This window comes from Diplotaxodon limnothrissa, linkage group LG2 (genome assembly GCF_057381915.1).
Source record: "Diplotaxodon limnothrissa isolate DT_005_m linkage group LG2, D_limnothrissa_male_GT1.1, whole genome shotgun sequence".
NCBI classification, from domain to species: domain Eukaryota; kingdom Metazoa; phylum Chordata; class Actinopteri; order Cichliformes; family Cichlidae; genus Diplotaxodon; species Diplotaxodon limnothrissa.
Genome location: NC_140597.1, coordinates 7,871,086 through 7,885,261, shown reverse-complemented (window position 1 = coordinate 7,885,261; position 14,176 = coordinate 7,871,086). Strand labels below are relative to the sequence as shown.

At 39.2% G+C, this 14,176-nt stretch overlaps 1 protein-coding gene across 1 annotated transcript; it reads left to right on the top strand.

Annotated features, from left to right (window-relative positions):
• The first annotated feature begins 3,530 nt into the window (after positions 1-3,530).
• fgf24 (fibroblast growth factor 24) lies at positions 3,531-13,608 on the top strand. The gene is made up of 5 exons (XM_085366541.1): positions 3,531-3,562; positions 3,740-3,776; positions 8,236-8,413; positions 11,521-11,627; positions 13,330-13,608. The coding sequence occupies exons 1-5, from the start codon at positions 3,531-3,533 to the stop codon at positions 13,606-13,608; spliced, it is 633 nt and encodes a 210-aa protein (XP_085222667.1).
• The last annotated feature ends 568 nt before the right edge of the window (positions 13,609-14,176 follow it).

Genomic DNA, 14,176 nt, shown 5'->3' with positions numbered 1-14,176 from the left:
TGAACTAGACGGAAACTTTTCTCCTCATTCACAAAGCTCTCTCTTGTTACACTTTTCCAGCGTCAACCTGCGTTGATTGATTTTCATGGTTTCATCAGGATTTTTTTCTCTTTTCTGTTTTTCCTACTTTTTCACATCAGCACACGTTTTTGTTTTGTTTTTAGGTACACCAACTCTTCTAACTGACTTTTTTGGTTCAGGGTAAATTCACACATGGATCCAGTGATTAAAAAAAAACCTTCCTGATGTTGTGTACGCTTTTCCTTGTTCCACCAAAGCAGCTCTGATCTGTTGGAGCATTGACATAACCTCTACGGTTGCCGTTAAGCGTCTGTCTCTGGGACACTGACAGTGGATCCTTCAGGTCGTACGGGTTTCGTAGTGGGGCCTCCGTGGCTCTGGTTAGTTTGTCTCATCGAGCAGATGTTCAGTCAGATTGGGGAAGTGTGAAATTTAGAGGTTAGGTCAACATCTTAGTGTCTTTGTCACGTTTCTCGGGCTGTTCCTGAGCGGTTATTGCAGTAAGGTGACCTGCATTGTCCTGCTGGGGGAGGCCACTGCCATGAGAGACTGCTATTACCATGAAGGGGGTTTCTTAATATGCAACAACTTTTAGTTGGCTCCTGTGTTAAAGTTACATCCCCATGAATAATAGAGATAATGTTATAAATTACACATGTCAGTAGTTTTATCAGTGATCAATGTATTTTCCCACTTGCTTCAATTGGTACCTTTCTTAGAATTGCAATTTTTTTTTATTTTGTACAAAAAAAGTAGATAAAAAAAAATTGTTAATCTAAATTGTAAAAAAAATACAGAATGTGATAGCAAACATTTTAATTTCAACTACTGCTAATACTGTGTAGGAAATGTATTTATTTATTATTATTATTATGTATTTTTAAGACTGCATCGCATTTAGCACAATATGTTCTTGTTCTGTGTCTGCATCCTTTAGCACCATTTCACTTCAATCTCCTTGTGCAAAAGTTGCATAAAACCACAGGTGGAAATAGATAAAAGTGTTGATAAGGTAATTGTGTGTTGAAATGAGGCATCGCAAGACCAGTGGAGTCAAATCATGGAACTTCAATAAATAAAAAATTCCACTTCGTAAGTACAACTTTTGGCAGAATTGGAAAACAAAATATTTATTTGGGTTTACTTGAACTTTTTTGTTCTATATATTAGTTTAAGTTTCTAGAATTACCTGCTGACTCCTGCAATTGGTCAGCTGCCAAAGTGACTACTAGACCAGACAAGTGCATTGCAGAACCATCACACAGTTGGCTTGTGGCCATTGCTTATTCCCATACTTGTAACACTGATGAAATGATAAAAGTCCCCTAAAAAAGGGGGCCTTCCCTTTTTCCAAGAGCCAGGAAAGGTTTTCTCCTTCTTGTGCTTCACAGGTGGCCACATCCAAGCCTCTTGCTCCCACCCCTTAGTTGTGGAGTTACAGTCATGCTCCGAGAGGTTTGTCGCAAACATGTGCTTAAGAGGCGATGAGTGATTCCACAATGCTGGCTGTATCACATTCAGTGTGATAATTGCTGTTTATCATCCTGCCTTTAAATCAATTGTCAGGTGCATTTACATTTGACCTTCAGAGAAATCAATGAGCAGCAGCTATTGTTTGCTCACACAATCTGAAAGCCCTTCATTTCTAAGGAAGTAATCAAATTATCTTTTAGGATAATTACTATTTGCTCATTTTTTGGTGATTTCCCTCCCTAAGGCAGACAAGACTAAATTAGTCATGCTTTAAATTACATTGTACATCAGGTGTGTTAAAGGGATTTGTACAGTGCACTGAGGTTGACAGGATCAAGGAGTCTTGTTAGGCAGAGAGCCATAAATCACTGGATAAACCCACATTATCCATGCACTTGCAGGAAAGATACAGGCTTTTAAAAACTCATAAACACAATATATTTTAAATTAAAGTGATAGATACTTTCCTGACTTTTTTCTGCTAGCAGAAATTATAAGCTCGAGTTCTTAGTTAAACACTCATTTTCAATTCCCACTGAACTAGCTGCAGGGAACCCTTTGAAATTCCCAGCATGGGGAGTTATGTATGTGATCATTTAGAATCATTTTGAATATCAATGGGAGAAGAATCCCGAGGACCCAGTTTTAATGGGACAATAAGGGCCAGCCACAAAGGTTTTCTCTTTTTTTTAAGGCAGCATGCAGAGATGGACTCACTTTACTGCTACCAGCTCTGAAGTAAGCTACTCCCAACCACATTCACACCTCTCTCTCATTTAAATTCAGGGTAAGTTATAGCACATTACTGAAAAAATTCGAGACAACCTGCATTTGAATGCTGTCTGGGAGAGCCAGGCCAATACACAAACCATTCGCTGTTTAAAACGCACAAATAACTTTAGGGACAAATAGTTTCTGTAACACTTAGAACGCCTAATTTCAGCTAACAACAATTATAATAATAATAATAATAAATACAAAACCACTGAATCGACTTGTTTTTTTTTTCAATTAAATACATAGAGTGCATATTAGATTGTCGGATTGGGTTATCTTTGTTTATGTGAGAATACACATTCAGTCCTAAAAGTTCTAAAAAACAAAATTAATTAATAAAAAAAAAGTCCAAATCTAAACTAAATTTAAAAAAAAAAAAGCACCTAATCTCTGTGTTCAAGTTCTTTGCGCAACGCTTCGCCCACCAAGCAAAAAAACCCCTCTCCAAGATGATGGTCTCTCCAAGATTACCCTATCAGGTGCTAACCGCTGACATGTTTCCACCCACCAACAACAAAAAAGCCTCTCTGTGCCCAAATCTCAAGCCGCAGACGCACAAACACCACTGACAGGCACTGCTGCGCCATCCTCAGCTCCCGAACCTCTCCAGGGATCCGCTCCTGTTGCTACCGCTGCGATTGCTCAGCACTTCTTTTTTTTTAAAAATATAAATTGAGCTCGGGAAAGTTTGTCCTCCCATATTAAACAACTTCGTTTTGGTGGACTGCTCTTTTATTTATCGCCACTTTCTTTTTTTACTCTTGCACTTGGTAGCGTAAAATGATCCATGCAAGGTGTAGAAATCCAGCACAGGTACGGACGGAGATGAGAAGCATGTGATCTCTGGAGCAACAACCTTCGGTTTGTGGGGTAACTTAGCTGTTGGTGCGCAAAACTGAAGGATACTTTTTAGAGAGGTTTTGGAGAGGTCGAATACTGACTTCCATTCTTGACACAGACTTGCGGAGACGGGTTTTTTTTTTCGGGAAGTGAAGGAGACTGAGCAGAGAAGAAATAATCTTCTGGATAATTTCATCCAACAAGGAAGCACCCAATGTTGCACTCCGTAACTCTGCCGCTGGTGTCCCGTCATCTGCCCTTACACTGGGATCCAGTCTCCTACTTACCCCCGGAGCTGTGTGCGTAAAATACGCACAGGGGAGCGAAACGGAGCGAGAGAGGGGGGCGATTTCGCCAACCTTTCCTGGGGCTAAATCAGTGGAAGCAGGTGTATTTCAGCTGTATTTCTGCAAGTCAAGATGTCTCTCCTGCCTTCGAGGTTCATATACCTGTAAGTCTTCCACCTCTCCGTTTGCTTTTGCACACAAACTCATGCATTCTTACCAATAGAAGTCGCCAAACGCTTCATATTTTTGGATTGCTGTCATCCAGGTAGGCAGCGTTTATTTTTCACGTAATTGCCTGTGTGATTAACTCCCGTCTTCCCTTCTCTCTCCTCTCCACTTAGGTGTTTACATTTTCTGGTGTTCTATTTCCAACTGCAGGTATGTTTTATTACTTTTTGTGTGTATGTGTTTGTATGTCCCTGTGCAGCTTTTTGATGTAACTGTTGATTATATCACGGTTATAGTTTAATTTCACGACGGTCTTTGCCACGCAGGACAGGAAATTCATGTGCTTTAATTCTGTTCATTTCAATACTAATTGGTTAGAATGATGAGGAAAAAAGTGACAAATTTTGGGTCTACTGCGTGCCACAGTAAAAAAAAAACAAAAAACAACAACAACAACAACACCAAAAAAATAAACAAAAACTTAGTCGCACAGTAAACCACAAAAACCCCGTGAAATATCATTTATGTGATTTAAATACTTGTCACGAGTATTACAGTAATGCATAATTAATGTATATTCAAAATGTTCATTATTCATTCAAATCAGTACAATTATCCGGGCTACACCTTAATTAAAACCCGATGTTTGCAATTTGACATTCAAGTAGCAGTTTCGATATTTTACAGCAGAATTGTGTAAAAAAATATTGCGATCCCTGGGGTTAACAGTTGTTCTTTGAACAGATGGCTCTTTTGGCGCTCAGCTTTTATTAGTTGCGCGTCTCACTTTGAACAGTAATGATTTGCAGGCACCCACTCAGCTAATTGATTGCGCGCCGTGATTCACATAGGATGCAGTCAGCACACTCCTTCTCTCATAAAACTATCTGATGGGTTTGTTGGTATGACGTGTCCGACCATAATATTGCACACACAGTTGTTTCATATTAATTTCTCGGTGTTATTGTGATCTACGACATTTAATAAAAACAGGATACCCTGCCTTAAAAGGTACCGGTATCTCATCCGTTTTTTAACAAACAGCTCTTAAAAAGTTGGCAACGTTTTAGTGTTTATGTAATTACATCTTTTAAAAGTTACTACATTTCTTTCTTTCTTTTAATTGAAAAATAAAAACTATACCAAGAATAAGGAATAAAAGGAGTGTTTGTTTGTAAACTATAAACAATATATTTTATTGGTTACAGTTACTGCTGCTAGGATCACATTGTCCCAACCTGAAAACCATCAGCTTTTAGAGTAATAGGTAAATTTCCTAGGGACAAAATGTAAACCAACCTGAAATTAGAAATTGCAATCTTAAAACTGTGTAATCAGATTATTTCAACAGAAATGGCACAAACACAGTTGATGAAAAAAGTTGACCCCTCTTCACTTGACCCAACATTTTTGGTTATTATTTTTTTAATGTGAACTTCATGCTTGTTGTGATTTAAAGTTCGTCAGATGATAGCTACAGGTAAACAGAGGATGTTCATGGCTTCAGTGGTTTCAGCCTAATCATTTATCTTAGAAAAATGCAGGGACATGCCTTTATCCTCCACTCCTTCTCAATGCTCCTCGGTATGGCTTAATGGCTCTTGCATGTCATGCTGTGGTTGTGACTTTATGAGGTAAAACAAAAGAAGCAACCGCACTTGGAAGTTAACTTTGAATACACTGCCAATGTCTGTCGGAATGTTTTTCTGTATGTGAGTGTGTGTGACCCCATCTGTATGTATGTATGAATGTGTGTGTGTGTGTGTGGGGGGGGGGGAGCAGATAGCAAGGTGTATCTTAGATGACTGCGACAACTTCACTTCCTCAGTGGAACTGAGTGCCAGACTTTTGAAGTTTCAACCATATCCGTTTTCGTGTTGTCTTTGAAGAAAGGAGACAGAGTGATTTAAAAAAAAAAAAAAAAAAAAAGCTGTTGTCGCTAGCGTTCACCTCAGCCATGTGCTTAGGCTTGCCTTTCCCTTGACATGAAATGCAACTGTCTACCAAACACACCTTTATGTTTGTTTAGAGATGGGGAGATTTGGGATAAATCCCTCAGCAGCCCAGTTAGGCTATGTTTTGTTGTGCGTTCATTTTTTTTTCTTGTTCTTCAGCTTTGAGTTTCATATTAAGAAAGAACATTGACAACAGATGATGTTAATGTTCAGCTTTTAAACACTGTTGTACTTATTCTACGATAAGCAAGTTTGCTGGAACCATTGGACACATGCTTACTTTTACACTGTTATGCATTAGTCACTGGTAATCCAGCCCCTAAGACTCTATTTAACTAACTTCTTCACCTGAAATGGTGACACTTTTCTCCCCGTCAGTTTCTTTAACTGCTGTATCTGAAATACCCACTCAACTGTTGATATTTATCATTTTTTTAAGACACATACTGTGTAGAACAACAGACACTGAAACTTTCACGACTCACAAATGTAAAATGACAACTCTTTCTCTAGAATTTCCATTTGTTTGGTCAGTTTTAATGTGCAAATATAAAAGGATATTTCCAGCCAGTAAGCAGACTCCTCTCTTACATCTTTGTAAGATCAACAAAGGCTTCAATCAGTGCCTTAATCAGCTTACAAAGATAAGCAGTTTCATCTCTGATAATCTATATCTCTTGTCAAGGAACGGCAAAGGGTTTTTCTGGAATACTCTTACCCTCCTAAGAGACCCTCTCTAAATCCACCCATCTCCATGGGACCTTCGACAAAGTCTGACACTGACAGTATTTTTCACAAGAACTGATTAGCCAGAAACAAGTCTTTTTGTTTGGATTAGTATGTTAAGTAAAACATAAGCTGTGATGGAGGTTAAGAGTTCGAGATGTGTTAGCATGGTGTGGTATCCTAGTACGAAGATAACAACCACTGCAGCTCTGAAGAATCACGGTTAAACCTGAATTGACCCCAACAAACCCCAAATCTGCTTTGCAGTACAAGCCTCTGGTGGTCCAGGTTGGGTTTAGGATTGTGAGTATTGAAGACCAGGGAATGTTTAGTTTTCAGAGTTTTCCAGAGGGTTCTTCTTGTGATTTATTTTGATTTCATATTGTGTTATGTGCAGAAAAATCGAAATATATTCTAGGGCAGTGTGTAACATCATTGTTCTGTATTGTATCATGAAGGTTGTGTACTTCTTTGAAGTAATTGGGGAAAAGATACTATAGAATATTCTTATAGGGGGATAGTCAATCTGTGACTAGAGACAAAAAAGCCATCACATGCCAAATTTGAGTAAGCGAGTACATTTGATTTGATTATCTTCAGCGTCTTATTTTCCACACTGTCTGATGCCAAAAATAATATCATTCGTGTTTCCTAAATGTCAACAGACACAGAGGATATGTCACCGTTGTAGACCAAATATGCCATAACAAGCAAGCATATCTTTCATATTTCAAAGGCTCTTTGAAACATGACCAAGAAGTGCTACTTAATCTGCACCTCATGACCTTTTTGGCAATTTAAAATGTTTACAGATGAGTTGGTGCTCAAACGTGTCTTTTAGTTTGGTTTATTGAGGTTAAACTGTAAAGCCGGGCTTCTTCAGTAGAACCCATGTTCGTGGACAACATCCGTGGTGCACGACTCATACGACATGTTTCAGCAGAGCGTTGTCGGAAGCCTCTTCAGAATTGCACCCAGTTTTGCGAAATTGTTTACTTTTTCCTCTCTGATTTTAAGGATTTGTTCGGTAGAGGCCATAATTTCCAATCAAGTTTGCTACATGTCAGTCATTTTACTAGAATAACAAGGACTTGGGGTATGTAATGTGTATATAATTAGCCACCTGAGAACAGCCACATAAAAAGCCATTACTGTGCAATTACGACACCATACAGCTGGGGAAATGGGATTTTGGCGTGAACTTAGATTCCAGGGCTTCTGAAAGTATACGTTTCCTCTTCCACGTGTTGAGTCACAGTCGTTTTACTGAGCTGCCACTGAATTCTGCAATTTCCTCTATTTTCATGTCAAGTCTAAATTTATTCCTAAACAGCTGACCAGTGAGTTTTGAGAAGCAGGTTTCAATGCGATTTTTACAAAAATTCCTCCCACAAGAGAACTTTTATGGTTTGAGGTGCCTCTTTCCATCTTGTCCTCCGCCTGCTGCATTTCCTAATTTATGGACTTTACTTTGCCTGCAGGCAGATATTTGTTTGATGATAGTGCAACAGGTCTGGATGCTTCAGGTGTATAATTGCTAGTGGCTTGCTTGCTTGTGGAAATGGAATACAGGTTTCTCAGTATTGCCCAGGGCACAGAATATATACTCTGTCAATATAAACCAACACTCAGTTTTCACTGTATGGTTTGCTCTTGCTCTGTGCAATTTTTACTCAAACCGTGACTTCATTAACATGTCTCGTAACATAGTTAGCAGCTTGTAAATGCATTGCATATAAAATGTGTCAGTTAAAAGCAAGGAGCAAAACACTAAAAAGCCACAGCACAATTTCCAGGTTGTTATATGAGTTTTTAAAACCCTGGGGCAATTTTTTTTTTTTTCTTTTTACACCAGGCCCATAAAATGAGCAGTGCACATTACTATCAATACCTGTGCTACGATGATCTCTCACCATCTGTCTCTCCTCCTCTCTGTTTCTTCATCTACTGTCCCTCTCTCTGTTTCCTCCTGTCTCACATCTGTGCAGGAATCGCAGCAGCGCTCTGCTGATTTCAGGTTTTACATCGAAAACCACACCAGAAACCCAGATGACCTGAGCCGGAAGCAAGTCCGGATCTATCAACTCTACAGCAGAACCACTGGCAAACACGTCCAGATCTTGGGAAAGAAAGTCAACGCCAATGGAGATGATGGGGGCAAGTATGGTATGGGAGAACTCCTGTGCATCTCACTTGACATTTAGCTAGGCTGTTATAATAGGATGAGAAATTACCTGCCAGCCAGAGCTTTTCTATCTCCACCAGCCACTTTGGCTGTTTACTACTCATTGTTTGTCGGTGGTTTTCCGTGCTCTGTGTTTGGCTGGCTCAAGAGAGGATGGTGACTTTTCAAAGCCACCAACTACAGGTTGGGGTGGATGAATACATACTGAAATTGCTGACTTTGCTGTTGATGTTTACTGCAGGATTTGGGTATCTGGGGCAAGTCTGTTTTTATCCTGTTGGAGTCATATGTCAGCAGTGTTATGCTTTTTGGGGGGGTCTAATACAGACCAAGACTTGTTGGTATCTGATGGTAAAAATATTGTTTTCTTTTGGTTTCTGAGTTGTAAAATATAGTTTTTTGCCCTCTAAGGATTCAGTCTCAACTTGGTTACTGTGAACTTCCATCATGCAAACTGGGGAAATCTCACATTTGCATTACAAGAAATCAAATTTATATACACGGTTTCGGAAAGCCAGGAGAGTTTTGTTCAGCCAAGCAGTGTAAAAGTGCTCACCTGAAAATGTTAAGCATTAAGTCTGAAGATGTCAAAATACGTTTGGCAGATTGACCCAGTAATTATCATTGTTGTTATGTAATTAGTAGTATTTCAGATAAATCTTAGGCTTTTATCATCTTTTTAAAGTGTTCTCTGTCTTTTCTTTCTTTCTTTTTTCTTTTTTTTTCACGTGCACTTTGCTATTTTGGTTTAAAACGAGTATGGCGAATGACTAAATCGATGGTCAGTATAGCACCCTTTTGAAGTAGTAGTCCAAACGCAAAGCAGTGGGGCTTATGTTGTGCTTCCCTGCAGATATTTTGCTCATAACAGCTGACTCACGGCTCTAAAATTGCTGGTCTTGAATGCCTTTGAGTGAGTGTGTTCAGTCACAGATGCGCCGAGGCGAAGTTTCCTCACTGCTTGTTAGAGCTTGAGTGGAAGCAGATCCAATTTTTCCCATGAGGCTTTGCCAATTCCACCCTCCACCCCTCCTCCCATCCCCCCCACCTCCTCCTCCCCATCCAGCTGCAGTACCTGGCACCTGTGAACTCCTTTGCAGCAATAATGCTCAGTGAGATAACTCTCCTTACTCTAATTCATGCATAGTGTCTGCAGCTTCACATACAGGGACCAAAATACGCTGCTGAAGAAATATAATATATTGCTAATATACTCCTAAGTAGGTATCTCTCCAGTTAACATCACTGGTATTATAAATCTTCTTAGGTATTAATGTAGCGTATTCATTACTTTTAGGAGACCAGACCAGTCATTTTCCAGAACAGTCCATTGTAAGTGATGTCTGCCAAGAGTGATGGCGGGTCATTGCAAAGGCTTTTAAATTGATAAAAGCTGCAATCTTTGATTAATGCTGACTTTTGCAGCTTTTTGAACAGGTGGCCTTTTGCTGAGGTCAAAATATGGCAGCAACCTGTATTATTTATATGGAAGCAAGGCAGAAAAAGTGCAGCATACCTCAGAAGCGAAGGGGTTCATGGCTCACAGTTCTGCCTGTGTGTCTCTTTAACTTTAGAAAGTAGACGTTTGGCAAGTTTGTCTGTAACTTTTGTCATATTTTTTCATTTTCTTTTGATCTTCTGACTTCTGCTCCGTTAAATAAAATACACCCTTTTCATGTTTTAGACCTTTTTTTGTTTATCCATAAAAAACTGGGAAGCATTGAGGAGTCCTACACTCACAAGGCTGCTGTGAGATTATTGAAGCACCCGGTTCATACATTCAGCAATTTTTAAGGTTGTGGATTATGGAGATTAGGGGTATTCAAGTGCTTACAGTGTAAATAAAAGCACCACATTCCCTCCTTTGTCAACTCAGTGCCACTTGTTAGAGGTATTGACAACAGTGAGATTCCTCCAAGTGTTTGCATTTCACTGTAACTATGACTCAAGGATCTAATTACGTTTATTGATGCCTTAAGCTGCCAAACTCTTCTTTTATAAAGATCAAACCATTAGTGTTTTCCCAGAAAAACTCAAGATAGGGGTTGGAACTGGGTCACAGACAAAGAACAACTTACAGTAAGGAGGGAAATATTGTTTTATCTGATGTTCTCAGTCTCCAGCATAACTGAGGTTGAATTTTTGGGTCTTTTTGTAAAAGTAGCTCACAATGAAAAGGCCAAGGTGTGGTTAAAGATTTCCTAAATTTGCATTCATGGCAGTAGTTTCTTTCAGAATATTATTTTATTTGTGTGAAAACCAATGTTGTTGGGCTGTCTTTTCTTTTTTAAGGATGTCCCTGCATATCTATTCGACGATAAAACCAAGTCCGATGTGCTATTCTTTAGATCCCAAGTAAGACGTACAAACAAATCTTTTGCAAATGAAGAATGAATAACTATTTCTTCCCTCACCTTTAAGACAGATTACCTACCACTTTTCTCCCAAGGTTGGATTTAGGGGGGGTGGAGAGTTATTTCTGCCCCCGAGCCTATCCCGTCCCCTTCGACTATTCTTTCTCTCCTCCCTTGAGTGCTACTGAATGGCTCTGTGTGTTAAACAAATGGATCATCTTAACTTTTTGATTGAGTGAGCACAGACTAAAGGGAACTTGAAACCTAATCTGGAGGGGCACATAACCGCTCCACAAATGTTTGGCAGATCTCTTTACTGGTCAGAGGGTGAGCAGAGACAAAGGTGACCTCGCAGGGGTTAACACTGGGGTGGCGGAGTGGGCACGGAAAACTAAAAAGGCTACCGAGATAGGTTTTTAAAGTGGACTACTGAAGTGACAGTGGCATTGTTTTTCTGATGTGTATCATACAAGGAATTTTTAAATAATGTTCTACTTGAATTGAAATATTTTAACTGCATTTAGTCAAGAAAATCATCATTTAGCTAATGATCACAATACTGTGTCCTTTTGTTTGTGTTTCTTTAACTAAAAAATAACAAAAGAAGTTAACCATGATTAAAACTTGTATTCTTACAGAATCAACTAAATGTGTTTGACTCCTTAAGGTATGTGTGCTACAAGACATATACATGGCATTAATTGGATGTGTTTTTCTTTTCTTTTCATTTGCAGCTCTCCTTATTGTTGAGACAGAAACCTTTGGGAGCCACGTCCGAATAAAAGGAAAAGAGAGCGAACATTACATTTGCATGAATGAGAAGGGCAAAATAGTTGGAATGGTGAGTACATTTTGATTTTCACTATGGTAATATTCAATGAATACTGATATTTTAAAGCGTGCACTTAATCCATGCTGAATCAAACGCAGCCTAGGATCTGCTTTCTCCTGCTGTTTTTCTACACCCTAACAAAACCTCTTTGATAACTCACAGCCATTCTTCCATTACGTAATCGGCCTACTCCTTTGACACTCGATCAGTCAATTACAGTCTGCAATCACCAAAATGCATTGAGAGACTAATAGTCACTTAGGAGGAATACCATTGCAATTATATCACTTAGTCGCACCAGGTGGCCACAAGTGCAGGATGACTGCATGTGGCTCGGCAGATGACCATTTCAGTGTGAAAAAAGCTAACATTTGAAACTGTAACATTTTTTAGAGCGCATGTGCTGTTTCTCTAATAAATCATGTTCTTAGCATTGGTGCGACTGGATTATTTCACTCAAGTTTTCCCTCGCTGCGGTCGTCTGCTAGAACTAAATTATGTTCCCATCAAGATTTCTAAACTGTCTTTAACCCAAATGCCAGAATTTGCCATGTTAGTGTTCATTTTCCTGGCCTCTGATTTGTCTGAAACCCAGTGATATATTGATTTTGTGTCTGTCAATATTTTACTATTTTTAACTCTAAACCTATCAAGAAAGTGTTAATGAGTTGAGCCAAGAGCCATTTCCTGTAGACTTCTATGAGAATTCTATGAGAATCAGAGAGGTGCAACCAGAGGAGTGCCCCCTCCTGGCCTACAGAGATTATGCAGGTTGAAGGCACTTCGGCTGACTTTAATTTTAAGACCATCTTTTATGAACGTTATATGGTGTGAGAGCTTCCTGTGTGTCATCCTATACATAGCCATATGTAGTGTACTTGTATACCTATGCTATAGAGCTGGGAGATAGCTAGCTTAACTTTGCATAAAAGCTAGATGCAACGGGATATAGCTAGCATAACTGAATTACAAGCTAAGAAATCCATCCAACTGCAAGACGTCACTGCTCTAAAAAGTTGTCCGTCCCATAATATTCTGTAAAGCCAGATATTTAATTTTATCTGCCACTGCACCACTTTGTTTTGTTTTGTATAGATTAACTAAATGTGAGCTTTAGAGAAACTGTTAGGTTTTTTTTCCGTATTATCTTTGGAATTTATATAGAACCTTTCTAAGCAGCAAGGAAGCTCAAATAAAAAGATTTTCTACAATTATTTAAAGAGTTCAATTTTCTCAACTAGCGAGAGTGCATTAGTGGTAAAAATGGGAATGAGTCAAGTAACAGTTAATATGTTTACGCTTACCTAACATTAACTCTCACATCACAGGGAGAACTTTTTTTTTACCTCACAAAAAGTTGATTCTGTTAAACGTAACCTTTTCAGTGGGTGAAACTCATCCAAACTCATTCAAGTGACTTCTTCACTCTCAGTTGACTGCAGGTTTCCCCGACCCTATAAACAGTACATTTGCATAATGACTGAAACTAGCACCGCTGATTAACAATTGTATTTTCAGCTGTGACTGAAACCCTTTTTGATCTGTGAGTACGTTATAACCATGTGACGGGAAAACTTAGATTGCAACACAAAATCACTCCAAACTGAAAAAGAGGAGAAAATGAGGTAGACTATTCAAAGGCCACACTACTATATTAATAATTAGTGTCAGATGATAACTTCCTCTGCATTCTTGTTCTTTTTTCTTTCAGCCTGATGGAAGGAAGCAGGAGTGTGTCTTTATCGAGGAATTCCTGGAGAACAACTACACGGCTCTCGTCTCTGCCAAGTACAAAGGATGGTACCTCGGATTCAATCGGAAAGGGCGGCCTAAGAAAGGCTCGCGGACCACGCAACGACAACAGGAAGTCCACTTTATGAAACGCCAGCCGAAGGGCAAGGTGAACCCAGTGCAGGAGTTTCGCTTCACCACAGTAACTAAGCGGACACGAAGGGCTCGGCGGTTAAAATCCAACGCAAAGAGGAACTGACAGGACTAATGGGACAGCTCTAGTTTTCCTCGTGGAGGAAAAAAACTGTACCTGAAAATCTCAAGATTCTTAAAAGAAGACTTCTTTTCTGTAAAAGAAAGACTGACTAAAAGAACAAAAAATAAAGATTTTTTTATTTTTGTATTTCAGGATGACTGAATATTTCCTAACTGTCGGATTCTTCTGGGTTGATGCCATTGAGCTAATGTTTCTGTCATGTTATTTATACTGGATAAACTAAAGGACCTCTGAGCGAATTCCTGTGATCGTGGCCCTCAGCTACATATGAACTGCAAGCTGAAGGCATGCTTTCTTTTTGACAAAAGCAGGAGCTGATGCAATGTTATAAAAATCAGCCAACTAGAGATTTATTGGAATACCTGTCGGTTTTTGTTTGTGTTGCCCCTGACAATGCGGATCCCATACTTTCCACTGGAATTAGAAACCATGGAGATGAAACGGAGAGAGGTGGCAGTTGCAGGTGACACTGTGCTGCCAGAATAACTGTGTAGCTTCGAGTGCAATATTTTACAGGTCTCTCTCTTTCTCGTCTTCTTTCTTTCCATGT

What these genes read in the sequence shown, in the direction of transcription:
- fgf24 (XM_085366541.1), top strand. Translation starts at nt 3,531, where the DNA reads ATGTCTCTCCTGCCTTCGAGGTTCATATACCT. An exon ending in TGTTCTATTTCCAACTGCAG is followed by an intron (nt 3,777 to 8,235) that starts GTATGTTTTATT and finishes ACATCTGTGCAG; the next exon opens with GAATCGCAGCAGCGCTCTGC. An exon ending in AGATGATGGGGGCAAGTATG is followed by an intron (nt 8,414 to 11,520) that starts GTATGGGAGAAC and finishes TTTCATTTGCAG; the next exon opens with CTCTCCTTATTGTTGAGACA.